Source organism: Anopheles nili, chromosome 3, assembly GCF_943737925.1.
Source record: "Anopheles nili chromosome 3, idAnoNiliSN_F5_01, whole genome shotgun sequence".
Classification (NCBI taxonomy): domain Eukaryota; kingdom Metazoa; phylum Arthropoda; class Insecta; order Diptera; family Culicidae; genus Anopheles; species Anopheles nili.
Genome location: NC_071292.1, coordinates 16861262 through 16888387, shown reverse-complemented (window position 1 = coordinate 16888387; position 27126 = coordinate 16861262). Strand labels below are relative to the sequence as shown.

The following is a 27126-nucleotide window of genomic DNA, read 5'->3' as shown; positions in this document are numbered from 1 at the left end:
TGTGACTTGGCTGGACGTGACCGACTGGAAAGAGAGACGGTGTGCCAAAAAAAAACGCACAAACCAACCGACAGGAGACCCAGGTGTGACTTCCTGCCGGACGAGGAGTGCAGGAGAAAAAGGGAGGAGTATCGAAGGAGGGTGAGGGGCTTAGAGGGAAAAAAGAAAAAGAACTCAATGTGCTGGGCGACGGTTTGGCGGGCCCCCGGTTCAATTATCCAGCACAAACACACAAAGCAGCGGCCGCTCGGCTGACGCAGTGCAGTGGAGAAAATTGGACCCCAATAGGATGGGAGGGGGTGGATGGGGATGAGGGGAAGGAACAGGAAAAGCGAACTCTCGAAAAAAAAGGTACAGTAGCCGTACCCACCGACGTCCTTAATATCCATTAGACCACAAAACCTTAAGGAAAACATGCAATCTTGCGTTTGGTTTTGGGAATGCGCGAGTCTCGCCGCCGTCGTCCGTTTTAGATTGCTTTTTCTGTCCTGAAGCGGGACGAGAGGAAACCTTCGTGTCCGTGAGACGACCGGTTCATCAAATTTACTGAAGGTTAGAATCCTGCACCCTTCACCAGGTGGCCTTTGCAGTAAGGCCCCCACGAGTCCTTACGCCAACGAAACGGAAGGCCAGAATGTGTCCTGAGTTAAGGATCCTTTCTCTCTCCCATCTCTTTCTCTCTCTCTCTCTCTTTCTCTCTCTCTCTTTTCTCTTCGCTCACATCACTCTTTTTTGGCATGCCTCGGTTCCGACGTCGGCTCGGAATTATGTCGCGTTACATAATCCTTTCGCCTCAATCGATACGGTTTCGGCGTTTTGTAATGGGACACGATCCCTGCCGGGTTGGGAGGGACCACCCAGCGGGGCCGGATATCGGATTCCTGCTGTGTGACATCCGATTGACTAGCCAGAGTGCTGCATGTGTGTGTGTATGTGTGCTTCGCTATCCTTGCGTTTGCTGCTGCGTTGTAATCAATTTCTAGCTCGTTGTATCCATCGTGATGGCGAGCATTACGCCAGCACAAGGGCACGTTTCTTTCGCGTATCCTGCCGGCTGTGAATCATTACCGGTATGGCTCGGTGATGAGTCAATTTTTTTCTTAGGAACCTGTCTCACTTAACCGGGGTGTATGTTTAACAAACAGATTAAGCGGGGCTTAAATTCAGCATGGATGGATTTTTGATACTTCCCTAAATTCTTTCTATCTGCCTTTTTTCTCTCTGCACGTTTGGAAATGTGCATGTTGTTTTTACAAAATTTTAATATTCTTATCGACAGTATCGCGCATTCTTGGTAACGCTACTTGATAAGCAAAATTCGGAAGTGAACTCCCATTGACCTTTGTAGGTAGAGTGAAAAAAGGCGTCGATGTTGCTGCGGCCGATAAGCGGCACGGATTTCTTCACCCTACACTACATATACTGCCGTCCGGGGCCTATTTCAAGTGCGATAACAAGTCAATAAACCCGAGGCCAACTGGTTTACACGAGGAAAGGATTTTTCCCCGCGCTCTTTCACAAACATTTGCTGTAGGATGCCTCCAGTGCACACCAACGCCCACTGGCGCCCTGTCAGTAAATCTGATACAATATCGTGCCCATGTTCTTTGCCATGCGCTTATCATGAGACGTTTTGGAGGGCTGGATTGTGCTAACCGCCCGTTGCAGCTCTCGGAGGTGGGTCTGAGGCTTATCATGCGTTTGCCGGCAATCCCTTTATCCCAGACATATGACCGGGTGCATCAGGTTTCATGCACCCCGAGGACGAACGTGCCCTTGTAAGCCGCTAAAGATGTTCAAGTTATGTGTCATTACTGGAAATCATGTAGAACTTTCGCTCGAACGCGACGGAACGTGTCCCAGACAAATAGGCATTTTCAAGAGGAGACACAATCGCTCTGTACGCGCCTTGCCGCCAGTCGGTACTGAGTTACTTAGTTATTACTCAGCGCGTTTCGGACCGTATATCAATTACCGGACAGTGAGTACAGCGCGTTTGGAATGCGGCCTTATTTATTGCCCTCATCGGTTTGGGGAAGTAAAATTAAACCCGCTCAACCCGGCGGTATGTATGGAAGGTCTCAAGGGGTTACTCGAATTACTAGCGCTGGGGAACGTGGCAGAGTTTATTACTTCTAATAAACTTTGCTCTCTGACGCGTGTGTGGAATGGGTACGCATAAAGAATGCGCCGTGAAGTTATGGAATTTTGTGGGACACGCCTCATACGGAGTTGCACGAAAACAAGTATGGCGGTACTGAAGGGTGTAGATTTTGTTTTCATTCTTAAAGCAAAATATGCCTCTTTTCCAGGGGGTCGAAATGGTAGACGCTTGCACAATCAATTGTCTTCTTTTATTAAGTGCTCAATACGATCAATCTGAGTCGCTCTATAGATCACTCGATGAGGTAATATTATTAGACTTCGTTCACACCTTTCCAATGCTCGGGAAAATTGTTACATTAAATCTACATTTTCCCGCACCATCATCAACGTTTCCAGTTTTTCCTCCCCCTCCCCCTTCTCTGCTCCCTGGATGCCCACCGGGCGTTAACAGACGGCGACCATGTATCGGTGAACCATTTATGAAGCTTTCAGATTACATCCGACGACACTCAAAGGGGGGCTGGTGCCACCGGCTCGTCGAAGTCGATGGCGGTCTAACACGCACCTTCAATTTTCCGATAAACCATGGCGCCCTTTATTACGTCCTGGAAGGAAGAACCGTTGGGAAGGACTGTCGAGCTGATGGCGTGATTGAGCAAAGCACGTCGCCAGCCATTGGGTGGGGGTGAAAGCGTATGTTCCGCAATGGTCCGTCTGGCTGGCCGGCCAGACCCCGGTGAATTCTGTCCCATTTTGCCCATGCTCGAGGCGGGAATTGTACGTTTTAAACGGCCACAAAGTCCAGCGGGGGTAAAGATCTGCATAATGGATGGGAGTATTATGGGGAGTAATAGAGAGGATTGCAGTTATCGCTTGTTGTCTGGCTTACAGGCATTACGAAGCGTTCTTGATTAGAACTGTCACGACATTTCACGATGTGCAATATAAATACACGTATCAGGAACGGAAGAATCGATGGGAGCTGATTCATTGGGCGATAGGCCGGAGAATTTCCACCAAAGTATTTGCGAACGTAAAATTGCTTCTGGTAAATTCCGCTAATCCCAGTCATACTCTGGCTGGATGCCAGCAATCTCGTGATGTCCATACGTTTGGCGTTTGACACGTGACAACCTCCGGGAGTAGAGCGATATTTAATGAACCTCATGGAGGTGTCGGTGGGCGATGTGTTCGACCTTCGTGGCTGATGTAGGTGGCGAGTTTTTTTTAGCAGAGAAGTTACACCACACCGTACAGATAATCTTCTCGTAAACCAGCATCTTGTGCCATCGGCACTAATTAAGGGCATAAAAGATTCACTTAAGCTACTAGACCACTGGGGGCGGTAACGTTTCGACAATGCGAACTGCATGTTGTTTCGCTTCATTCCGAGTCGAAGTTTGCATTGCGCTTTATCGCTAATTTTGTTTGTATGCTGATATACCAAGTAAATGTTGACTCAGTGTTGCGCCCAGCTTACATTGGCTCTACTTTTCTTCTTCCTTTTTTTCTCATGCCACACCCGCCTTTCGCTACCGGATTCGGTTGGGTTTGGGTGGCTTCAAACAACAAAACTACAACAGTATCTGTTTGCCACTGCCGCCGTCCTACCGTTGTCGTGGAAGGTTCGAGGAATCCGTGCAGCCACCGAACGCCACCGTTGCTGAGCATCGATCACAGTGATCCGTGGAACAGGTCCTTGATTGCTCCCGTTGCAGAGCCGATTCGGCAGTTGGCCCTAAACCACCGAGACGTTTCCTCTGGCGGGAAGCGAACACGCCGGTGAAAACATTAAAACTCTCAGGATAACAAGGGTGCGGTATTCCCGGCGGAGGAAAAGAGAAGAATCATGAGAACGAAACCGTTCCTGTTGATTCTGACGAGCGTGCTTACGACCAGCTTTATCCTGATTCTGTTCGGTTCCGCCGGCCAACAGAATGACTCGTTAAAGAACATCGTTTCGCAGACGCATCAGCAGTTTCGCAACTTCAAGGTAGGTCGGTGGTAACAGAATGAAACAAAGCTCTAACGGTGTCCGTATCCTTGTCCTCTTGTAACGTTTTTCCAGAAAAATCTCCGTGAATCGAACTCCGATCTGAGGCCCGAGATCGATCCCAAATATCTGGCGCAGCTTGGTTTCACGCAACCGCTCTATAATGGCAGCAACCGGGCAAACTTCACGATCGTCACGTACGCGTTACCGGGTGATATTGCATCAGCACTGTTGTACGTCCAGCACATCGCTTTGAAGCTGCCATCCCAGCCGTTGCTAGTGTATGATCTCGGTTTGGCTGAATCCGATTTACACGCCCTGCAAGGCTCGTGCAATAGTACTTCAGCGACGCATTGCACTGTGATAACGTATGATCTGAGCAAGCTACCAGCGCACGTTGCCGATCGAAGCATGCATGCTTTTCGGCCGATCATTATCCACGACGCTTTGGCCCGCTCCAAGCTGATCCTGTTCACGGAAAACAACGTACGCCTCAAGGGAGGCACCAGTGTGCGGGATCTCGAAGATGTGCGAATGCGAGCGGAGAACAGCAGCTCAGGGGTGCTCGGATGCATGACAAAACAACCGGTCACAAGCCGGACGCATCCGAAAATGTTCGAATATTTCGAGATCGCCGTGGACAACTTCTACTTCCTGCCGATGACGTCGCTCGAGTTCGTTTTCTTTCGTAATAGCGCGACGGTGAACGATAAGGTGCTGCAGCCATGGGTCCGCTGTGCACTCACGCTTGAATGTTTGCATCCCATTGGTAGGTTTCGAGGAGGTGGATGTCTCGAAGCTCAGCAGGACATTCGTGCAGTCCTGTTTCCATGTTGAGTTCATGAATAATGCATTTTTTTCTACCCGTAGGCGCTCAGTCCGGTGGTTGCAAGTACAATAAGAAGCCGCTGTATCGGTACTCGGGTTGCCACGAGTACGACACGTGCGCGTTCAACATCATCCTCGGTATGACATTCGGGTACGAAGAGAGCAATTACTCCAATCAGGATCTAGCGAATCTGTACTACGTGGAATCGCTGGAGCAAGCGACCAAGATACTGGAAAACCGTCGAAAGAACATCAGCGATACGTCAGAGCATCCGTTCACCGAGGATTGAGAGAACAGTACCGTTGTGAGTTACGATCGCGATCCGCGGGCGGGTTCAAGCTGCATGCAAGGTACTTTTAATTGTAACGTGATTTATGGGACGTCGAATTCACTCGTGTGCGAGCACATAAACTGGCTTTTGCCCAACGTCCCAATGATATCTGCTAGTGCTATATACAGCAGTACGTTTCACATGTTATATTTGCTTTAAAATTCGGATTATTAGAGTATCGATGCTTTAATTTTGCATCAAGCCTCACTGGTCGTCTATATCATCGTGACATTAGCCCAGTGACCTAGAGGCGTACACACCACTCGTTCCACGGTAGGATGCACGGTAGGAAATTGAGTTTTTTGTCATGCATGATCAATAGAAAACCCACTTAGCATAAATTTGTGCCGTAAAGCTCGCAGCTTCGCGAAATTCAAACCGATCAGTGTTTTTTTTTATTTTCGGTAATCGAAGCCAAGCAATATACATCGTGCAGAAAAATTCATTTGCGTTCAGAACAATAGACAAGAGAATTAACTCATGTGTTGAACAACGCATGTATCGTCGAACGGGGTCCTTTACGAAAGGATTCACGAATCAGAGACATCACTTGATAGAAATACAAGGAGAGCACACAATGTCGTGGGTCCATGGTCCATGGTTGTAAATATGTTCTTGGCACAACTGCAAATATGTATTCTTAATTAATGCACACATCACTTTACAATGCAATGCATGAAGTCATTTAGCTAAGAGTAAAACGGTATATTATGTGTAGGATTTCTTGATTTTTGATTTATGGCTTCTATTAGAGAATATTCATGCGGAAACGGTGTGCTTGCCATTGATTTAATTGGTACACGAGTCGTTGTGAATTAAGCTGTATTCTCATTGTCGGAATCACTTGTTGTCCCAGTATTCAATGATGAGATTACGAGAAAGTGGGTGGTACAATTTTGGGATACAATTAGATAGAATTTTTCATCTCACGTGAAGATGCATAACCACCACACGCAACCAATCACAGAGAAATGATCCAAGATTGGTTGTGCGAATGTGATCGATTGAATGGCCAAGGATAGCTAGAATAAGGTATGGATTTTTTATTGCTAAAGTTCGCCAACATGTTCCCCAAGTGGATATAGTGTATATAGTTGGTTGATGCAAAGAGTTTCTGGTAATGCCTCCTCTTTCTTCAGTTGCAGCTGCTTTGTACATATTTTCTACGTTTACATTTTGGTGATATGTTTACAAAAAACACGGTAAAAGGCAGCATCACTAGTACGGTAATCGAAAGAGTGATAAATTCGTGATTAGTTAGGAATGGCTAGCAATTCGTCATCGACCGTAATGGTGATGAACGAGAGAGGAAATGAAGCAAAAAAACAATTTTTTTTTAATTTGAAAGTACTTTTATACACCATCACGCGGGTCGATAAGAATACACAGCAACTTATTGTGCGTACCAATTGCTAAACGATTACGGAATGTGGGGTGATTTTTTTTCGATTTGTTCCACGTGCTGTTATAGCTAATACTAAACCACACAATCGAATGATAACGATTGGGCAGCACAAATTCTATCTTCGTTGTCGAAAACGTCGTTGGATCAGGTTTAGATTAGATTTCAACTCATTAGTTAAGACGGCAAAACATTTAATGTCCCATCGGGATACGTTACTACTCAGACCCACCTCATTATCAGCTGGCGCCCAGATTATCTGTACACCGATTGATTGACAATCATTTTCAACTGTTCCATCCTACCTATTTTGGTTTTCCCTTTCGTCTTTAGATCATTCCCCCAAAAGTTGTTTATGAAATACTCAAATTATTATTATCTGTTAGCAGTAGTTCACACGAAGTGTGTACAATTCCCATAAAGCATCTTTTATTATCTGTGCTCAATTTATTCTATTTTTGTCTTATATGCTATTTTTTACATACCATTCATTCCTTTACGTTGCGACAATCATTGAAACATTTTTTTTGCGTTCTTACGTTGTTTTATTTGCGATATTACTTTGTCTGATAATTTGCACTAATCTATTAGAATAGAAAAGATGTATTTCAACAGAATTCAAACATGGGTGGAGTGGTAGATTTTCCAAGTATGGTATCGTTCTATGGTAAATGAGATGAGTTAGCTTTCCCCATTGTTGTACGCATCACAAAAAGTAATTCAATCTTGTCTAGTCATGATCGCTCGCATACGCTGGGCGTAAGATTCATTCCCGTTGGTCGATATTCATCACAAAAGCATATTAGCATGTATACATAGACGGCTCTCGGCGATAGATGACAGGTTTACCGGTTTCCTGTGATACATAATATTATTGATTGGTACCGTCCAACATACTGCAAATTCGGGTGGAAAACGAGCGATCAAACGAACTATGCCGAGCCGATGGCCAACCGTTGTGCTTACGACAACGTGCATCAGGAAGCTCCTTCACGGCGAGCTTTGCTTTAATTTTATGAGAGTGCATATTTTTTTTTCTATTTTACGTACATTAATCTAAGGGTCCAGCGTTTGTTTGCTTATTTCTGTTTAATACTTACTAGTGCATGCTTAATCAGGAATGCGCCGTGTGTAGTGCATTCGTCAGATGGCAAAGCATTGTTATATTTTCGCTACGGTTGGTGCGTATTAACGTAGGAAATTTAATCGAATCTAAGTGTTCAGAATTATCACATAAAATGACCAAGCTTAAAAGGCAACTCTCTGATCGGTAAAACTCATCACCAGCATAAGGCTTCGATGTTTTTTTTGCTTGTTTATCTTCACTGCTGCGCTCTGCACGTTTGTGCGATCTTTTGCTTTGCGATCACGATCATGGACACCACACAAAATACTGGAGGCCCAAAAGTACATTTTAAGCGGATGAGAATTTGTAAGGACGTATTATCTTCCCCTGTGGTTGGCTGTTAGTTGAGGGATACCGATACGAAAATAACCAACCTTACCGTTACAGGACAAAGCATACATTAGAAAGGTACTATCCAGGCATGCATACATATACCAATCAACATATCGACTATGAGCAAAATGTCTAAGGTAGCATTCATTGTAAGAACTGTTACGGAGATTGCCAAGAAAGCGCAGACCGTCAGTTGAAGGAAGAAAAAAAAGAAATACTTCTATTACTATGAATAACTCCAGCTTTAATCAGCGTGTAATCGAGGGAGTAAACGATAGAAGTCACAGACTAACGGAAATCCCAGCCAAGCATATGTACACTCCATACGGAAGCGCTCCAGGATCATGCGCTTGCAAGCAACACTGAAAATGTAAAAGTGACATGTGTGCATTTATGCTACTGACTCAAACACAAATGAAAAAAGCGCAACCTAGACGATTAAGCGGTAGCAGAAAGTGTGGAGCGAATCGCTACCAACCCTAAATTTACTAATATACAAAGCCAGAAAAAAACCAATCGCAGTTGGATGGGCATACTACTAGCATTAAACAAAAAGAATCTCTCTTACCAACAGTCTAGCGTAACGATCAAGAGAGGATTCTTACTTAAGCGTACCGTATCGTGTTACATTTTAGCTGCCTCTAAATCGTATGGGAAATTAATATCTTAAATATGGACATTAGGAGGACCAGTTTGTTATCTAAACCAAATGGGATAAAACAGGTGCAGTGTGTAAGAGCAGGCGTTCGAATTCTAGAAGCTAAGGAAGCAAAATGAAACCCGATCAATCGCGTAACCTACAATTAGATGCAGAATTGAGATGAAACACAACGCGGAAAAAAGCAACGGAGCCTTCGGGCGATCGATGTTAAGTTTATTCTAGAACGTGAACAAATGCAGAAAAGAACAACCGTAAACACAAAACGAAGCTTAACAATGAAACAAACCAGGAATTCTGTAATGAGCGTTGAACAAACGTTGGATGGGTGACAAAGTAAATTAAAAGTTAAATAAAGAAACAAGCCAAAGCGTCGGAACTGAAAGGATGGAAGGTAACATTATGAATGGGTTCCGTTTTACCGGTGAAAAAATTTCAGTGTACAAGTAGTTTCGTCAGGAAGAGTATCTCGGAAAATTAGAACTAATGATTTACGCGAGACAAAAATATATCGATCAGGAAAAGAATCACCTCGAATAAAAGCTTCCGGGTATTTTTTGTATGTAACCGATGGGGGGAAAACACGAGTCATCTTAGGCTTATAAGCAGCAATGCATGGGTACCTACGTTTGTGCTACTATAATGTAACGCTTCGATTTGGGTCTGCATATGCAATGCGACTTCATTTCTCCTGATCAATCAGCTCGTATGTTTGTTAAAGTATCGTTTCTTTTTGTTATGATTTTTCATCATCACAAAACCCATTGATGGGAGTCGTCAGCTACATTTACAACGTTGGATTACTTTTCATGAATATATTACTCCACTTAAATGCTTTGCTAAACGAATTATAATTGAACGGAGAGAGATAAGAAAATCAAATCATTGATAAGTAGTGTGCCGCAGCAGTTAAAAGATAAAAGGTTATCGAGTTTGATCAAAAAAGGGCAGAAAATCGAAAAAGCAAACGTTCTAACGGTGAGAATAATCGGTGAGGTAATGACGGTTAAATAAACCTAGGTGTAAAATGATATCAAAAACTGAGCAAATGCAAAGGTAAAGCCAGTTGGATATTAAGCCACAGATGGAAATTACACATAGAAAGTTAATGCTACATGCAGAAAATGTGCTGTTTTAAGCATATAATAGAGCAAAACAACTGCAAAGCTCGAGGAGCGACGCTTGAGTACTCTCCCAGCAGAAACACAAAACCGACACTCAAGAATAAGCATTGATTAATAAGTAATAACATGATTTAAGCTAAATACGAAACTTACAATGGGAACCAGAGAGCAGTCGACATGCGAGAAAGGATGAATGCGCTATTTAATAAAAATTTAATTACAACTGCTCGTTGTTAATTTATTTATTGATAATCCTATGAGAAAATACAATTCATTTTTCGCTGACTACGTGAGCTCACAATTATGTCGAGTTTTGCTCTAATATTTTACAAAATCCTTTTCAGCACTTGCTTTCATCAGAATCTCCTTCCACCCTTTCCTTGCGATTCACACGAGGCCTGCTGGGCACGGTACATTTCCGAGCCCTTGCGGGCCAGTTGATCCGCCCGCTCGTTACCTAATATTCCACAATGCGCATCGACGTGGTTCCACTTCACTTGGATGTCGCCAGCACTCATTTGCCTGTCAAGTTCGAGGAAGTCAGTCTTGTTTTTCACTGGTCCTCCGCTAGCCAGCTTCCAATCGCGACGCTTCCAGCCCGGCATCCATTTCGTGATGGAATCGATCAGAAACTGAGAATCTGTGTTAATGACTAGCCGCAAAATGCCTTGCTCCCGGGCCAGTTTAATGGCCTGCGATGCGGCCTGTATTTCACCACAGTTGTTCGTGGCCCGACCGCTGACGGGTTGCGCAGTGTTGCTATAAGCGGAAGATAGGATACAAACCCCAGCAAATATTAGTCTACCGAGAGGTGAAGGCACATTTAAAATACCCACAGTGCGTGACCTTCATCGAAGTACACTCCTAGACCGGCGACGGCTTGTGCCGTTCCATTGCCTTCGCAGGACCCATCGGTGTACACGTGCACGAAACCCTCGTTGTCCTGCCGGAAGCTGTGCTCGCCATATCGAGCTGTTTTCAGTGTCAAACTGGGCGCGTTATCGATGAGTATGGTCTTTTTGAACAGCTTTTTGGCCGGTGGTTGGACTTCCGCGGAACTTGACGAGGCACTTCGTTTCCCACTCCAGTTAGAGAATGGGGCTTTTTTGGTCGCGAACGAACTCGATCCAATCGTTCCATTGCCACCATGTTCCGTAATGAACTGTTGCGCCTCTGTTTGGGTTGCAAACTTCTTGTATCGTGCGCCGTTAAATCCATTTACTTGAGTTTGACATTCACGCCTGGCAAGGAAGTTGGCATAAAAAGAGATTCTTCTATTAACAAACCAATTATCAGTTTTGGCCCAACGAAAAGGGTGATTCCTACCATGTCGCGAAAATGCCCACCTGGCGCCCTTTAGCAACCGCGTAAAAAGGCATCGACAGAAGTGATCTGTAGCGTAGCAGTTGCCGAAGATGCATGCAGCTGTGTCGGATTGTAGCAATTAGTTCGTTCTAAGGATATACGCGCGAATCCTTCAGACTGTCGATCTTTCAGCTAGTTTATCATCTAGTAGGATAAATTGATACAGCTTCCCAAGCATTATCTGCTAGATAAAAAAACTCCATTATATCACAAAAATAGTTGTCTTTAATAACCTGATCTCTGTGCATGCATTACCTGCTAATTTTGTAAAAAACGAATACTACATTAAGGCAATCGTGTAACGATTTGTAAATAAAATCTGACTGGAAACAACTTTCGCGTACACTTTGACGTAATGCATTTGACGTTTGTTTGAATTCCCTGCAAGTCTTTAAAAATTTTAAAGTGTCCCGATTTTCCGGTGGCATATTTCTTTAATAATTACTAGTTTAGTAATAAATAGTACATGGTATGATGTCATTGACAATTAAAAGATATTACCTACTTACTTATTCATCGTTACAACCACCTACTACTTTTGGCCTGGCTAAGAAGAAATCCGAACACCACATGTTAGAGCGTCGTTGTTTGCTAGTCAATTATCGCGGTTGTATTTGGTTGATTTATCAACCCCATCAATCCCTCTCGAAAAAATAATTGGAGAAGTTTCTCAACAGTCTCATTTTTAGATAAAAAAAAACGTAATCAGACGCTAAACTCTTTGAATCAGATTTATTTAAGCATTCTAATGCTAATGATTTGGTAATAGTTTCCGATGAGTCGCAAAAATGGAAACAATAATTTATCCGCTACCGCTGAGGAAACGCATTCTGACCAGCATGTACTATTACGAATCACTAATCAATTTCACCTGCCTCCAAATCCGACGACAAATCGTCCGTCCCTTCCAGCTTTATATCGTACTTGATCGAGCTTTTGATCGTACCACCCGCATTAAGCGTGCGCGTCGTTAATTCATCCTTCTCTTTCTTGATTTTTATTGCTTGCATCAGCGGTCTCTCGTCGATATTTTGACTGGTTTTGGATCCACCATCTAGGACATTATCGCTCGGTTGCGGGACTGCGATAATAGGACTACATTTTTCGAACTGATCCTCACTATCGGAAATATCATCCAGTCCAAAGTCCTCATCTTCCGACACCGAGCTGTACTCGCATGCATCATTCGAGCCTTTCTCCGTTTGGGTAGGAGGAACCACAGGCACTTCCACATTGATGTTCATCTGCTTTCCTGCCATGGGTCTCCGTTCCTGAGCTTTTCCTGCTGTCTTACTAGCATAATTTTCCCCTTCGTCGGAACGACGCCGTTTTTGACGTCGAACACGTGTCCTCGTGTGGTGGGTAAATTTGCTTGACTTCTCGCCATCAGAGTCGGAGTTACTTCCGATTTCGTTGGCGCTTTTACTGTGGTTGCTGCTGTTGCTGCTGCCACTGCTACTGTTAGATTTCGACCGACGGTGTATCTGATACTGCTTTGGGAGACGGGCCGATTCAGGCAGGAATAGGGATGCGTTCTTTTGTTCACGATTCCGTTTTGCTACGGCACCTTCGGACTGTTGATCGACGCTTCCGCCCTTCTGCTGTTCGGTCTCTTCCAACTCTTCGTCCCCAGGCATATCCGAATCACCGTTAGGTCCGGAAACGACACCGGTGCCTGTTCGAGCACCAAGTCCCAAAGCCGTGAGCGGAACTTTCTGCCGCTTTAGACTCTGCGCTATCACCCGCCGCTGGTGGTCGAGCTGCGGGAAAAGATCCTTCGAATTTTCCAGCGCCTGCTTTGCAGCGTTCATCTCAGCCTGCTGGATGCTGTGGCCATCCGCGCACGCAAGACGCTTTCCCCGGAAGTAGACCGCCACTGAGTAGACACGAGTGTTTGTTGGCCCCGTGCACTCAATCACCTTGTACACGGGAATGTCCGGCTCGCCACCGTCCATCGTGCGCAGCGTGAGACAGCACTGCTGCAGCTTCGACTTCGGATCGTTCCAGTCCTGGTTCATGATAAAGTCCTGCAGCCGCGGGAACAGACACACGTGGCAGAACATCTCGCAGTACTCAAGTCCCTTGTCGACGTACAGCGCACCTAGGAATGCCTCTAACAGATCGGCGCGATCCTTCGTCTTCAGATCAGCCTTTGGGTTCGAGTACACAGCGTACTGAGTCATGCCGAGATCGTCGCACACGACCGCTTGGGTGCGATTGTTCACAAGCGAACTGCGCAGCAGCGACAAATGACCCTCGTGGTGCTCCGGGAAGTGCCGGTACAGATACTCGGAGCAAATAAGCTGCAGCACCGTATCGCCGAGGAACTCGAGTCGCTGATTCGAACCGAGTGTCAGGTTGGTGAAGCCGATCGAGCGATCGGTGAAGGCCCGAGCCAGCAACCGAATGTGATTGAAATGCACCCCGATTGACTCTTCGAAGCGCGTCAGCGTCTTTAGCATCTCGAACGAGTCGATGTGATGACGATCGCCAAGCGGTTCCTGCTCCTGCAGCGGGTGCGAAGGATAGTTCACCCAGATGCCACGCAGTGTGTCATCTTCCTGGAAAAGCGCGTACGCAAAAACACGGTCCGCAACCTCAATCCCACCGTCCAGCAGTAAGGCCCCCATCAGCGCCTCGAAACAGTTGGCCAGCGCGTGCCGCAATTCCAGCTCGTGGCACAGATCCGATCCGTGCGCGTACAACATGAACTCCTCCAGATGCAGCTTCTTAGCCAGGACAGCAAGGTGCTGATTCTGCACGATCGCAGCCCGGTACGTGGCCAGCCCGCCCTCCTCTAGGTCTGGGAACATGTGGAACAGATGGATCGACGTGATGAACTCGACAACCGCATCGCCGAGAAACTCGAGCCGCTCGTTGTGCGTGATGTTGCTGTCCGTCTCATGTTCCTTGCCGAACCGGGACATAATGCTGATGAGTGTGTTGATACCACGCTTGCGCGTGTTCATGTAGTGGATTTTGCGGTCACCATACTCCGGCTGTCTGATGCCGCAATTCGTGAGACTGTTCCGCGCATGGTCCGGGTTCGTGCCGAAGTTCTCCTTGTATGACGGGTGCGTCAGGGCCAGTTGGAGCGTGTAGCGGTTTGTGAACGTGTAGCCGATGTATCGCTCCAGCACGTTAAGTGACCGATGGAATCGCAGGTGGCCCGTCAGCACTGGTATCAGCATAGCATGCTGCACCATATCACACATAATGCCCGTCCTGTGGAACGCCTTCGCACTCACCGCGATCGTTATGTTGCGCTTCATTCGACCCTGCATACGCATCTCGAGCAAGCGGTTCTCTTTCGCCTCCAGCTTTCGTTTATCCTCAAACGACGGTTTCGACATGTTGGCGATCAGGTGACGAAACTTGATGTACTCTCGCCATGCTTTCTGGTACTCGGGGTTACCGGCGTAGCTCAGCTGAGGCGGTCGGATGCCGAAGTGCACGATCACCGGATGCAACATGCCATGTTCGTCGATCGCCGTCGCCTCAGGCACGTCTCCCACGTTGCGATCAAGCTGGTCGACCCGCACCGAGCACGGCTTCATGCCAGGATTTGTCACAACCATGCCTTTCACGTAGTCCACATAGTCCTGCCACTCGTTTTGGCTCATTTCCATCATCTCCTTCAGCATATCGGGTGGCACGAGTGGGCCGGAGTTGTCGAGCAGGTAGCGAAGCACTTCACTCATCGCCAACACCTCCTTCCCGTTGTCTGGCAGATCGCGCACGAAGCGCGGCAGAAAGTGGTAACACGGGCAGGAGTTCTCTTCGCCTGAGCCGGAAGGTTGCACAGTGAAGTCGACGAGCTCAAGCAGCTCCCGGAACAGATACCGATCAAATAGGTCCAGCTCACGGATGGTGAAGTTCTCTGGCATCTGCTCCTCGATGTACAGGATCGTATACTCGATGTTGAAGCGGATCACCTTGCACGTAGGTAGCTCGCCGATTGGTTCGTGTGCCAGCAGTGAGAATCCCTCGAACAAGAACTCGTGCTGATCGTGTTTGATGATCGTCGGTGTTTTTGTAAGAAAGTTCGTCGGGGGAGAGATCGTGATGCTGTAACGAGAAAATGAATGGCAGATTGTTAACGAAGGGTTGCTAATTCCTGTGTGAAGCCTACTCACCGGTAATGGTACAACTTGTCCGCGTTATTCGACTGGGGGGCACACTTTGGAAAGCCTTCTTCGCCCGGGTACTTCCCGTGACGAATGCCCGTGCGACGAGAGCGTGCCGAGCAGCGGCATAGCGGTCCATCATTCATTTCTCCCGGATCGTTGTACCATAGGTCGACGTGCAATCGCAACGGGTGTTTTATTTTCGCCGTCAGTTCCTCCATACTGCACTCGTCCTCGAACTCCAGCTCTTCGTCCGACGACTCGGAGGAGGACGAACACTTGTCATGCTTGTGGCGGCAAATTTTCATTTTGCGTTTGCGTGGCGGCGGATTGTACGGTGTTTGCGTGGCGCGTATCCTTTCGGATCGGCGGATCAACTCCTCGTCAAACAGGGTGCAGAGGGCGTCGAGTCGGGCTGTTGAGTCGACGACCCGGTCGGAGACACGCTTGTAGTACAGTTCGGCAGGCGACGACCTCACCCACAGAGTGCGCTCTTCATCGTTTGCCATCTCGGCTAGTTTGCGTGCGATATCCTCCGAAGTTTCGCAGTAATTGCGGCACCATTTCGAAAGTATTTCCGCTCGTTCCGTGTCCTGTTCAAATAGAAAAAGGGCCACATGAAGACAAACAAATGAGTAGCGGAATGACACAAATGGACGTAGTACTTACCACTTTGAATCGGGAATGGCGGGAACTGGCACGATCTGATGACGAGCATGCGGAGTTATCAGAGTCGCGCCTACAGGAAGACGAACGATCGGACCGGGATCGACTCGATCGGTCTACGTTCGAGGGAACGGAATGCGATCTTCCGCCGCCCAAGGACGAGGGCCTTGCATGCGGTGCGCTCCGCTGGCCCGAGACGGAGTATGGCTGGGAAGAATGCTTGTACGATGTACTGCCATGAGATCCTGCGGAGTTCGACGGTGCTCCGTACCGCCTTCCCGAAGAATAGTTCGATCCACCCGAACTGTACCCCGCATTTTGGCGTTTATATGCGTGGTATTGATTAGAGGAAGGATATTGACCATTTCCAGGTCGATCTTGTGAGTGATACGGTGCCGATTGAGTCGATGCCGGTGGAGGTCGTGTCAGAGGCGGGAAGGTTGGAGGAGGAAAATTGAAGTTTGGCATCATGAATCCTGTGTTAGGAGAGCCTCCTGCCGGAGGTCCGGGTGCCAGTGACGGCGGTGTGGCATTGTACGGAGGTCTTCGTTGAGGTGGGTAGTTTTGACGTGGCTGATAGTTTGGTAACCTGTGGTGGCTCATGGCTTGCGTTGATTGTGCAATTTACTTTTAGCACTTCTCGATTAACTTGCTACACTGCATAAGCTGATGCTGCGATAGGTTAGTTAGAGAGTCCGAGTGTCTCTTGAATTATCAGAACTTGACACTATCTCGCGCGTCCATAGTTCCATGCGGTAATAAACTAAGGCAAGTTGTTTTTACAATAATCACACTATAACCAATTGTGGAAGTATGATATCAAAAACAAACTATCCTAAGTACACTACAAAAGATGCAGTTATCACGTGTTTGTTGCAATCCCGAATGAAATTGTCTTAAAACAGCATTTGCAGCCAAAAATGTGTGGGGTTTAGTGATTTTTGTTTTCATATTATGTTTTTGACTTCCCGGTGCTGTCATTCTCTAATCAAAACAAATATTGTCCCGTGAAAAAGATCGCTAAATCGTTAGAGTCACAGTGCCGTGTGATATAACTGTTAAAAGTACTTATAAATACTAAATCCACTTTCTACTACACTAAATGCTTGGATAGTACATCAATTTATATGAAAAATAGCTACAGAAACATCTAGCAAATTATATATTATAAAAATTCTCATCAAAATCATATATAGATAAAGGCCTTCAAAACTACGGCCTCGCTAAGGTACGTTGAAAATTGAGCAGTATTTTTAAGTAAAAATTATCGTAATGACCCTTGCAAGAAGTTAAGCGTGATTGATGAGATACTTACAATAAATTAATATATATATGACCTTCGCATAATGCATTGTTATTCACCACTCAGTTCGCTTACATTTTGACGTTTACCATATAGGGCTGCTGTCAATTCCGACATTGGTTGCATCGTAAAATATTGTGCTCGTTTTTACGTTGAACAGAAAACTCCAGCAACGGGATCACAGCTGGTAGCAGATCAAAAATGTCGCTGCCGTACAATCTGAGGGCTCTGAGCAAGCGCCTTCTGCTGAATCGATGGTAAGTAGTGCAATTAGATGAACCTAAAATGCATTTCGTTTGCTAATGATTGTTGTCACTTGTTCTATCCTTCATGCGGCAGCCTCACCGGCTGCACACAGTGGCGCCCGTTCGCCAGTGATACGCTCGGTGGCCGTGCGAGCGATCCGGATGGGACGACCGTGAACGTGCCGTCGAAAGAAATCGTCACTCCGCTCCCGCCCTTAACGCAGCCCATTCCCGAGCTCCCGCCGGTACAGTATGCGCGTCCCGGTGACCAAAAAAACGTAACCCAGGTCACACGGCTCAGCAACGGGTTGCGGGTGGCTTCCGAGAACCGATTTGGGCAGTTCTGCACGGTTGGAGTGGTGATCGATTCCGGGCCGCGTTACGAGCTGGCGTATCCGAGTGGTATCTCGCACTTCCTGGAGAAACTTGCCTTTCAGTCGACCTCCGAGTACGGCGAGCGTGATGTAATCTTCCGTGAGCTCGAAAAGCATGGCGGTATTTGTGATTGCCAGAGCTCCCGAGATACATTCGTTTACGCGGCCAGTGCTGACAGTCGGGGGCTGGAATCGGTCACACGCATCCTGTCCGAGGTTGTGCTGAGACCCCAACTATCCACGGACGAGGTGGAGCTGGCCCGGCAAGCGATACAGTTTGATCTGGAAACGCTCGGCATGCGCCCGGAACAGGAACCGATTGTGATGGACATGGTACACGCAGCCGCCTATCACGACAACACGCTTGGTTTCCCGAAGCTCTGCCCAGTGGAGAACGTGCCCAAGATCGACCGTAACACGCTGCTGTCATACCTGCGTCTGCACCATACACCCGACCGAATGGTGCTGGCCGGCGTTGGTGTTCCGCATGACGAGCTGGTTCGTTTGGCAGAGCGGTATTTCGTAGAGGGATCGGCCACGTGGGAGAGCGAAAGGGTCGCCTCTTCGAACCCGAAATCGGTGGACACTTCGATCGCCCAATATACCGGCGGTTCAAAGCTGGAAGAGTGTGCCATCCCGGTGTACGCAGCCGTAGGACTGCCCGAGCTGGCTCACGTCGTGATCGGCCTACGAGGTTGTTCGCACCAGGACAAGGATTTCATAGCCGCGTGCGTTCTAAACATGATGATGGGTGGCGGTGGGTCGTTTTCTGCTGGAGGACCTGGCAAGGGCATGTACACTCGGCTCTATACCAACGTGCTGAATCGGTACCACTGGATGTATAGTGCCACCGCATACAACCACGCGTACGCCGATACGGGTCTGTTCTGTATTCACGCAACCGCTCCACCAACGCACGTACGCAACCTCGTGGAAGTCATCACACGCGAACTGTTCACAATGCAATCCCGGCCGGGCGACCAGGAGCTGCGACGTGCAAAAACCCAACTTCAATCGATGCTCTTAATGAACCTCGAGGCGCGACCAGTCGTGTTCGAGGACATTGGACGGCAGGTGTTGGCAACGGGCGAAAGGCGGAGGCCGGAACATTTCATCCAAGAGATCGGTTAGTAGAGCGTATAGTTGCTAAATGGCCGGTGAATAATGGTCTCTAAACTCGATTTTGCAGAAAAAATTACAGCCGAAGATGTTCAAAATGTGGCGCGGAAGATGCTCTCCTCGGCCCCGGCACTGGCCGCACGAGGAGAGATTAAAGGCATTCCGGAGGTGAAGGACATCCACGCGGCACTCGCAAACGAAGGGCGGTTTCCGGGCAATCGGCGGTTAACGTTGTTTCGATAGATGAATCACTCGACTTCGCAGCTAATTTCAGAGGCGAAAGAGCCACAAAAATCAAACAAGAAATTAAAGAGTTCTCGGTTACTGCAATGGAGAGCGCTTAGGGGATTAATTCAAACTTGCACCACACGTTAGTTAGTTCTTGTATAATGGCAATTGGTTTCGATGACCGATGAGGTGCCATTAGCGAAGGCTTTAGGTTTTCCGTTTCGCAATGCAATTGGTATGATATTGAAAGGATGAAAATATAATAGCGACGGACGCTACTTGGAGGCGTATTGAGCGTGTTTTAAAATTGATACTTTAGAGGCGGAATCGTTGAAAGAAAATGTTATCCACTCCAACAAACAAGCCAAAACTTATTTTAAAGTAGGGTCTATATTATGTTGTATTCTTTCACTTTTCATCCCAGAAGATGATCATTTCTCACAACTGCTACCGAGAACTAGTAATGAGGTTACGGGAGGATGCGTCTTTCCCTCCTAACAGGCTAACACCGGTCCACATTATCCCACGAATCTGTACTATTTCTGCCTCTCTCCCGACTATTGCTTGTACGAGGAAAGTTAAGAAGTTCGTTGCAAAATGCCCATAATGCAGATCGTGATTTTTCCGACGTAAACTGGTGCCTACACCCTTCGTGCAATACTTCCTAGGTTGCGCTTTAATCCTGAGTGAAAACATAATAATTCCCACGAAAAAATGAAAGAAAGCAAATAGTATGCGAGAACAGCAGACTTTGGATTAAATTACTAGGAAATAAAGCAGTTTGCGTCGCACACGGGTGCACAAACCAATGCCGGCAACCCCTTCAAGTAAATGCTGCTAATTCGTTTGACTCGTATAAATTCTCACGATGGGTGCTAACTAACATAGTTTAAACATAAATTAGCTACCGATACCGGACTCTTTTCTCGTTGTAAATTAAAAACGTAACCTGAAGCAACACCGGACAGTCGATCGGTTCTCCTTTCCTGTTCGTTTAGCTATCGATTTGTACACGCAATAACCGTGTCTGCTTGTCTGTTTAAATGTTATCCTTTTTGCGCTCTATTCATTTGCCGTGATCTAAATACGCCGACCACGCAAAGAGGGGAGGTGGGTTGGCAAAAGTAGTACAAACGACTGTCAGTGTAGTCTAGTTCTGCCCATCCGCAGTCGTCCGCGCTCGTCGTCCGTGTCCATGGAATTAAGTAATAATGTCCGTTTTTCCGCGCGTTTCACCAAAAAGAAACGAGCATACGCGATCGGCCAGGTACGCCAGCACCATGTCCGCTATCAGTACGCTGACGAGAATTCGTCGATACTGTGGGGGAAATACAGAGAATTACATTTTTTTTTTCATTACAGCACATTCAAAGCCTCACTCGCGGCAGCTCGATGCACTTACATCCGATTCGAAGTTTATCACTTCGAACATCTCTAGTAGGTCGGGCACGATTCCGAGCGCGAGACATAGCACAATAGCGCTCGAGCTGAAGATTGCGTACGATAGCAACCGGTTCTCGCGGAGACTCTCCATGAACGGATGGCCCTTGTAGTTGACGGCCACCGTTGCTATCTGCATGGCAATACCGATGATGTACACCGTGCTGTTCACGATATTTGGCTCGAATTCTTGCTTCTCGTCCGGCGCCAGATCGACGTTTAGTTTTACTTTAGTCTCCCTGAAACGAAAAGCGCAACAGAGATAAGAGAAATTGTTCGAGAAAAGCTTGCAGCGATGTGTTGACCAAACGATTTTGGCTTCCCGTACCGCGGAGGTGACCGGACATTAGCCTCGTGCACCATGTAGATCAAGGCGGAGAAATGGATGGCGAACTGCGTCAAAATGGTCGTGACCGAGTAGAGGTTGAAGATGTTCGGCAGTGGCGCCTGCTTCGAGAGCACCTTGAGGGGCTTTGATCGCGTGATGAACAGGAAACAGGCCGCCGTTAGCAGTCCGTGCAGGGTGAGCTGTGCATCGCTGTGCTTCACACCATCGATGTACAACACCGACTGGCAGTAGGCGGAGATCAGGGCGTTAAGGGCCAGGATTTTGAACATCTGCAACGTCGTCACCAGCGTGCACCGGCCCTGCTTAATAATGTGACATACTGCGATTTGGGTAAGAATAGAAAAAAAAAGTTAATACAATATACCGCACTAAGCCACGACGCTCCTAGACAGACGATCGAATAACCTACCGCAATTGATCGACGTCAACCGGCTCGTGAACGGAGCCGCAATACTCGCATCACCCAGCTTGACGATCTGCACCTGTTCTTCGTCCATCTCCTTAAGGGCTTTTTGCAGGCGTTCCTGGGTGGCGCTTTGGTTTTCTCGCGCTCGCATGATAGCCCGCTCGCGAGGAGTCAGCTGCCGCCGATTACCACCGTCCTCGATCGCACCGCCACCGGCTTTCAAGATTTTCTTTTTCTCTTCCTTCTCTTCCTGCTGCTCACGGTGCTGCTTGCGCTCTGAACGCGAGGGCATGTGACTGAGCAAGGACACCCCGACGTGGGCATGCTTGAGCGCTCCAACGTCATTCGTTCCATCGCCGCACATGAGCGTATAGTAGCCGAGTTTCTTCAGCGTCGTTATCACGTACTCCTTCTGCTTTGGAGCGAATCGTGCGAAAACGGTCGCATACGGGATCAGCTGCAGCAGGTAGGCGTGTCGCTCGCGGTCAAGATACTGCAAGCCTTCGCCGGTGATGCAAAAGTCGTACTCCTTGTACAGCTCCTTGACGGTGCGCGAATCGACCGGTAGTTGCAACTCACGGTTGATCGACTCCCAGTGCCACTCGCTCAGCTCGGTTCCGGTGCTTCCGTTAAGTTCCTCGGGGGGCGTAAGGATCATGATTGTCCTCCGGCTGAACCGAAGCTCTTTCGCGACGTGACACGCGGTCAGCGGATTATCACCGGTAATCATCATCACTTTGTGGGACGCTTGAATGATTTCTTTGATCGCGTACTTTGAATCCGGCTTCAGCGGGCATGAGATGATGATGAACCCGGCAAACTCAAGATCCCGCTCGACATCATCCCGCTTCAGCTCGCGTACGGTATTGTTGTCGAGCGTGCCGAAGGATTTGTAGCCGAGGGCGAGCACTCGGGCACCACGTCTCGAGTACTCGAGGTACGTGCGCTCGTAGTTTTCCGGGACTGTTCGCAGCATCTTCAGGATGATCTCGGGTGCGCCCTTCACCGTGCCGATGTAGCACGTTTCGTTGGAGAACGGCATAAGGTAACCGGCCAGCACGGACATGCGCTTCAACGAGGACGAAAAATGGAACCGATGGTAGATGCGGAGAGCTTTGAACTTTCCCCTTTTCGGTACTACCGAATCACCCTTCGTGAGGTTCCAATCGATGGCGGTAAGGGTGGCCTTTTCCAGTGGGTCGCCTACGAGCCCCTCGTCGAGCTGGACGAGCGAGTGGCAGGAACCGAGCACGTGTGCCGTTGCTTCCGGTATCTCCGCAATCGGCACAATCGAAGTGTCCTGCTTCAGGCCGGCAATTCCTTCAACCAACAGGTTGTCGCTCGTAAGGGTGCCCGTTTTGTCAAAGCAGCAAATCTGTACCTTGCCGGCAAATGGCATGCGGAAAGGTTCCGTGCAGTACACGAACACCTTGGACAGTTGTAGCAGCGAAGTGTTGACCGCGAGCGACAGCTCGATCGGTAGATCCGGTGGAATGATCGAGGTAAGGATCAATGTGCACTCGAGGAAGAGTTTGTAGCGATTCCGGTTGGGATCTTCCGTACCCTTGATCCACACGTACGTCGCAGCGGCGATCGCAAAAACGAGCAAGAACAGAATGAAGACGAACGTCTCGAGATTGTTCTCGGTGACGCGCTTGACGCCGAAAAGGATCGTCCGTAGCAGCTTGCCTTGTGAAGTGTTGAAGCCCGTCCGTAACACGTATCCAATACAGCCGTTGTCCGGTGATCGCATCGCACCCTTGCTCGGTGCCGAATGCTGCACGACCTTCGTGCCACGGAACAACACGTGCAGCTTTCCGTCGGCCTCCATATCGAGCACCTTGTCATGTTCATCTGTGTTATTTTCCAGTGATTCCTTCATTTGCGGCACAGATTCACCTGTAAGCATACTCTCATCGACTATGCACGATCCTCGGATGAGCAATAAATCACACGGGACGAGATTTTCGTCCTGGGAGCGTGTCACCGACACGAGATCGCCTGGCACGAGCTTGGCGGAATTGATCGAACGCCAGCGTCGGTTACGGAACACGTTGATCTGGTACGGCTTGTTGCCCATCTTGCGGATTTCCGACAGACTGCGGAGTTGCTGCTGCACTAGCACGCACTCGAAGATCACAAGCATGCATAGCGTAAACAGCGAATAATACATATACTCATCCAGACACCAGAGCAAAACGGAGAATATCTGAAACACGAAAAACGGCGCCGTGGCTCGCTCTTTGAACAGTTCGAGAAATTCTGGTACCACCATTTCCATTTCATTGTCGCCGTACGTGGCCTGGGCGAGCGTGACGTCTGCGTCATCCAGGTGGCCCTTGGATTCAAAATACTCCTCATACGACTTGTGGATGGGAAACTCGACGCTTCGGAACAGTGCCTTGTTCGGGTCCCAGAAGTATTTGGTTTTTTGGAACAGAAACCAATACGACACTTCGCCGTCCTCCTTCGTTTCCTCTGTGGCTTTCGTCTGGCGGATGCGCACCAGTTCGGAGGATCCGTTGTTCTCCGTGGGAACGACTTTTACGATCGCCCCGGTGCAGGGCACTTTCGTTTTACGGCAGTTAAGAAACGTCTGCACGTGGACGCTCCAGAAGCAGCACAGGCACAGAAAGATCTGCGTGAAGGCAATACCGGCCAGAAAAAGCAATCCCGCGTCCTGGTACTCGTCGACACCGTAAACAAACACCCACAGGTAAAGCCACAGCGCATAGACGATCATGAATGGCATCACGGCACCGCTCAGTACCACTGGCAGCGGAATGTGAATCGTTACGTACTGCACCAGCTCGTCCAATGTGCCGCTACCTGCACCGCCGGTCAATCGGTTCTTGGCGTATACCATTGCTGAATCGCGTTCGACACCTATTGTGGCTTGGTTCCAGTGGAAGTATTCTGCCTGAACAAACAGATTATCTAACCCGCCAACCGGTGGCACGGTGGGTGGGAATGAATATTTAATCACAACCTCGACGTTTTGATGGTTTCCCGAAACGACTAGTGAAGCTGCCGTTGATGGCTACGGGGCACACACGGTTGAGCCTAAAATCGAACCATCTTATGTTGCGCGGACCTACGGCTCCGGGTTCCGGGAATGCTACGGCACAACACGTGACAGCCCGCCGACAGGAGTGTGGCAACTTGAGTAAAGAAATAATTTAACAGCACGAAACCCTCCCCGCCTCCAGGCACGACGGCGTAAAATCACTCAACAGCAAAAACCGGGAAAATGAGTTTTTCGCTCAAAGGAAATCGTGGCAGATAGTCGTCATTGCCATTTGTTGGTTTTCCGTTTGACAGTCAATCGCTACGTCGAGGTGTGAGGTACGAGCAGTATGACAGCAGGATTAGCTGGTATATTTTCATAGTTTTCCTGGGCTTATTTGGATTCCAAAACAATGAATAATCAGTGAACAGTGATCTTGTATGATTTAAGTTTTTTTTTTCGATTTTTTCACATAATTTTTTGAACGCATATTGCATAAAAACAGTCGATAGGTTAAGCAATAAAACCAGTCACGTGTAACCGAACCTTACTTTGTTTGACAGTTGACGCCAATTGTTTACGTTCGCAAAGTGCATTGCAAACAAGCCAATGGTGCATACCGGATAGAATAAACGATTATCCGGGTCAGAAAGTAATTAAAATAGTATTCCACGTGCGTTAAGAAATCCAACTTTTACCGCAAACCTTTAAGTGCAATATGGATCAAACTACGTCTGAATCGCCTCTGAAAATGCTCCTGAACTCATCATCGCGGCCACCAGGCTCGTCGACTCAATTAAGCAAAGTACAATAAAGCACAAAATCGGAACGTGAACGTTGCGAGCCTGATATTAACAATGCTCTATTTTTATTTTTTAGCAACCCCCGCAAGCCGGAATACTTATGCAAACTCCAGTTCCTACGGGGCCTCAGGAAGCAATTAATTCTGTACTAGTCAGGTAATACTTACCAGGTTTGTGCAGCGAAACTGTAAATGTTTAACGAATCGCACACTATTTTTGAACAGAAACTGTGTGGCTACCGTTAGCGTTGGCTGTGAATTAAATCTTAAAACGATCAACTTCCGAACGCGCAATTCGGAGTACAACCCTTCCCGCTTTCACGGTGTCGTTATGCGAATACGGGATCCACGCTGTACGGCGTTAATCTTTAGATCTGGTAAAGTTATCTGCACTGGTGCAAAAAATGAACAACAGGCCCATCTGGGGTTGCGAAAATTTGTTCGCATTATTCAGAAGCTCAATTTCGATGTGAAATTCCTTGATTTTAAAGTTCAAAACCTGGTTGCAACGGCTGATCTCCGGTTCCCGATTCGGCTGGAAAATCTAAACCATGTGCATGGACAATTCAGTTCATACGAGCCCGAACTCTTCCCGGGGCTTATTTATCGCATGGTAAAACCTCGTGTCGTACTCTTAATATTCGTAAACGGCAAGATCGTATTTACGGGCGCCAAAAACCAGCGAGAAATCAACGATAGTTTGGAGAACATCTATCCGATTTTGCAAAGCTTCCGGAAAAATTAAAGATCTTTTGCATAATCAACCATTAAGATGCGAACGTAGGATAGGTTAATATAGAGTAGTAGAAAATAAAATGTAAACCATTAATCATTACTGCGGTAATTGCAATAAAATTCTACTTCTTATTCTGTCTGCACAGGAGGTCGACAAAACACGAAAAAGAGTTAATCACTTGATGTCCTTAAGTCTTTTTTATATTGGATTTTAATTACATCTTTTACACTTGTTTTATAAACTTATGAGCAAATCTTTAATTCATAACGTATTATTCAACTATACTTTTTATTTTATATCTATGATGTCAAGATTTCACGTTTCTGCTTTCCTAATTTTATCCAATTTAAATAACCAGTTCTTACAATCGTCCTCGTGCATTACAAGAAAAATTTGAGGCTTTAGTGATTTTGGAAAATTCTGGAATGAAGGATTGAAGCAGTATATTCAGCTCAATAACTAAAGTTTAATTCGCGAATCGACATCATGCAATATGTGCGACAATAAAGCTCTTGAAAAAAAAAACTAAATTCCGTTCGAATTCAATTTCACTCTGGTTGCGGAAGCTGAATGAATTCTTTATATTCCATTCGAATTGGCGTAACCCCGGCATAAGCGTACGTGTGGCCCCAGTGCGTGTGTATGCCACGGATTATGCTGCGAACGCATTGGCGTACAGCAACAGCGATAGAATGGTGTATAAATTTATCTTCCGCCTGGAAAGGGGAAGGGTCCTGGCTCCTCGAAGTCTGAAGTCGTGCAGTTGACTGACGCAAAAGTTTTGTCACCATTGCCATCAGCATGCGATGATCGGGTAGAAGCTAAGTGGAAGGCGAAGAGGAAAAAAAAATGAATTTCAAAACGAGGAAAGGATTTAGTTGGTGTGCGCCGGTGCCGTCTCTGTGCACGTGGTATGAGTTCATGCTGTGATTTTTATCGCCCAGTTTGTCCACGTGCGGTTCCAAGAGCTAGGTTCGAGCGTGGCTTTTCGAGCGTAGTGCCAAAATCCTGGAATCCATCGGTTGCAGGATGGCGAGCTCACGAACCCTGGGGGGAA

The 27126-nt window shown here is 47.4% G+C and overlaps 6 protein-coding genes across 6 annotated transcripts; 3 read left to right on the top strand and 3 right to left on the bottom strand.

Moving 5' to 3' along the window:
- The first annotated feature begins 3955 nt into the window (after positions 1 to 3955).
- On the top strand, positions 3956 to 5217 carry LOC128726342 (uncharacterized). Its single transcript, XM_053820145.1, has 3 exons — positions 3956 to 4099; positions 4175 to 4868; positions 4970 to 5217. The coding sequence occupies exons 1-3, from the start codon at positions 3956 to 3958 to the stop codon at positions 5215 to 5217; spliced, it is 1086 nt and encodes a 361-aa protein (XP_053676120.1).
- A 4902-nt stretch (positions 5218 to 10119) lies between these two features.
- Positions 10120 to 11443, bottom strand: LOC128722867 (ribonuclease H1). Its single transcript, XM_053816550.1, has 3 exons — positions 11229 to 11443; positions 10739 to 11143; positions 10120 to 10661 (listed from the first exon to the last, which is right to left on the bottom strand). The coding sequence occupies exons 1-3, from the start codon at positions 11321 to 11323 to the stop codon at positions 10259 to 10261; spliced, it is 903 nt and encodes a 300-aa protein (XP_053672525.1). The 5' UTR covers positions 11324 to 11443; the 3' UTR covers positions 10120 to 10258.
- A 590-nt stretch (positions 11444 to 12033) lies between these two features.
- LOC128723795 (ribonuclease 3) lies at positions 12034 to 16663 on the bottom strand. Its single transcript, XM_053817560.1, has 4 exons — positions 16064 to 16663; positions 15404 to 15987; positions 12367 to 15335; positions 12034 to 12321 (listed from the first exon to the last, which is right to left on the bottom strand). The coding sequence occupies exons 1-4, from the start codon at positions 16661 to 16663 to the stop codon at positions 12125 to 12127; spliced, it is 4350 nt and encodes a 1449-aa protein (XP_053673535.1). The 3' UTR covers positions 12034 to 12124.
- Positions 16664 to 17490: 827 nt separating this feature from the next.
- Positions 17491 to 19608, top strand: LOC128725781 (mitochondrial-processing peptidase subunit alpha). The gene is made up of 3 exons (XM_053819551.1): positions 17491 to 17620; positions 17703 to 19108; positions 19172 to 19608. The coding sequence occupies exons 1-3, from the start codon at positions 17565 to 17567 to the stop codon at positions 19342 to 19344; spliced, it is 1635 nt and encodes a 544-aa protein (XP_053675526.1). The 5' UTR covers positions 17491 to 17564; the 3' UTR covers positions 19345 to 19608.
- Positions 19609 to 19718: 110 nt separating this feature from the next.
- Positions 19719 to 24390, bottom strand: LOC128725780 (endoplasmic reticulum transmembrane helix translocase). Its single transcript, XM_053819550.1, has 4 exons — positions 21528 to 24390; positions 21098 to 21437; positions 20732 to 21008; positions 19719 to 20647 (listed from the first exon to the last, which is right to left on the bottom strand). The coding sequence occupies exons 1-4, from the start codon at positions 24388 to 24390 to the stop codon at positions 20531 to 20533; spliced, it is 3597 nt and encodes a 1198-aa protein (XP_053675525.1). The 3' UTR covers positions 19719 to 20530.
- Positions 24391 to 25191: 801 nt separating this feature from the next.
- On the top strand, positions 25192 to 26112 carry LOC128725782 (TBP-related factor). Its single transcript, XM_053819552.1, has 3 exons — positions 25192 to 25336; positions 25411 to 25490; positions 25559 to 26112. Exons 1-3 carry the CDS (start codon positions 25250 to 25252, stop codon positions 26076 to 26078), a joined length of 687 nt encoding a protein of 228 aa, XP_053675527.1. The 5' UTR covers positions 25192 to 25249; the 3' UTR covers positions 26079 to 26112.
- The last annotated feature ends 1014 nt before the right edge of the window (positions 26113 to 27126 follow it).

Excerpts from the sequence above, each read along its gene's own strand:
- LOC128726342 (XM_053820145.1), top strand. The coding sequence starts at position 3,956 with ATGAGAACGAAACCGTTCCTGTTGATTCTGACGAGCGTGCTTACGACC. Across the intron at positions 4,100-4,174 it reads AGCAGTTTCGCAACTTCAAG|AAAAATCTCCGTGAATCGAA; the intron begins GTAGGTCGGTGG and ends ACGTTTTTCCAG. Across the intron at positions 4,869-4,969 it reads TGAATGTTTGCATCCCATTG|GCGCTCAGTCCGGTGGTTGC; the intron begins GTAGGTTTCGAG and ends TTCTACCCGTAG.
- LOC128725781 (XM_053819551.1), top strand. The coding sequence starts at position 17,565 with ATGTCGCTGCCGTACAATCTGAGGGCTCTGAGCAAGCGCCTTCTGCTG. Across the intron at positions 17,621-17,702 it reads CGCCTTCTGCTGAATCGATG|CCTCACCGGCTGCACACAGT; the intron begins GTAAGTAGTGCA and ends TTCATGCGGCAG. Across the intron at positions 19,109-19,171 it reads ACATTTCATCCAAGAGATCG|AAAAAATTACAGCCGAAGAT; the intron begins GTTAGTAGAGCG and ends TCGATTTTGCAG.
- LOC128722867 (XM_053816550.1), bottom strand. The coding sequence starts at position 11,323 with ATGCATCTTCGGCAACTGCTACGCTACAGATCACTTCTGTCGATGCCT. Across the intron at positions 11,144-11,228 it reads GTGGGCATTTTCGCGACATG|GCGTGAATGTCAAACTCAAG; the intron begins GTAGGAATCACC and ends CTTCCTTGCCAG. Across the intron at positions 10,662-10,738 it reads TTCGATGAAGGTCACGCACT|CAACACTGCGCAACCCGTCA; the intron begins GTGGGTATTTTA and ends TTCCGCTTATAG.
- LOC128725780 (XM_053819550.1), bottom strand. The coding sequence starts at position 24,390 with ATGGTATACGCCAAGAACCGATTGACCGGCGGTGCAGGTAGCGGCACA. Across the intron at positions 21,438-21,527 it reads GTTGACGTCGATCAATTGCG|TATGTCACATTATTAAGCAG; the intron begins GTAGGTTATTCG and ends CCCAAATCGCAG. Across the intron at positions 21,009-21,097 it reads AATGTCCGGTCACCTCCGCG|GGAGACTAAAGTAAAACTAA; the intron begins GTACGGGAAGCC and ends TTTTCGTTTCAG.
- LOC128723795 (XM_053817560.1), bottom strand. The coding sequence starts at position 16,663 with ATGAGCCACCACAGGTTACCAAACTATCAGCCACGTCAAAACTACCCA. Across the intron at positions 15,336-15,403 it reads GACAAGTTGTACCATTACCG|CATCACGATCTCTCCCCCGA; the intron begins GTGAGTAGGCTT and ends TTCTCGTTACAG. Across the intron at positions 12,322-12,366 it reads TGAGGATCAGTTCGAAAAAT|ATGGTGGATCCAAAACCAGT; the intron begins GTAGTCCTATTA and ends ATAATGTCCTAG.
- LOC128725782 (XM_053819552.1), top strand. The coding sequence starts at position 25,250 with ATGGATCAAACTACGTCTGAATCGCCTCTGAAAATGCTCCTGAACTCA. Across the intron at positions 25,337-25,410 it reads CGTCGACTCAATTAAGCAAA|CAACCCCCGCAAGCCGGAAT; the intron begins GTACAATAAAGC and ends TTTATTTTTTAG. Across the intron at positions 25,491-25,558 it reads ATTAATTCTGTACTAGTCAG|AAACTGTGTGGCTACCGTTA; the intron begins GTAATACTTACC and ends ATTTTTGAACAG.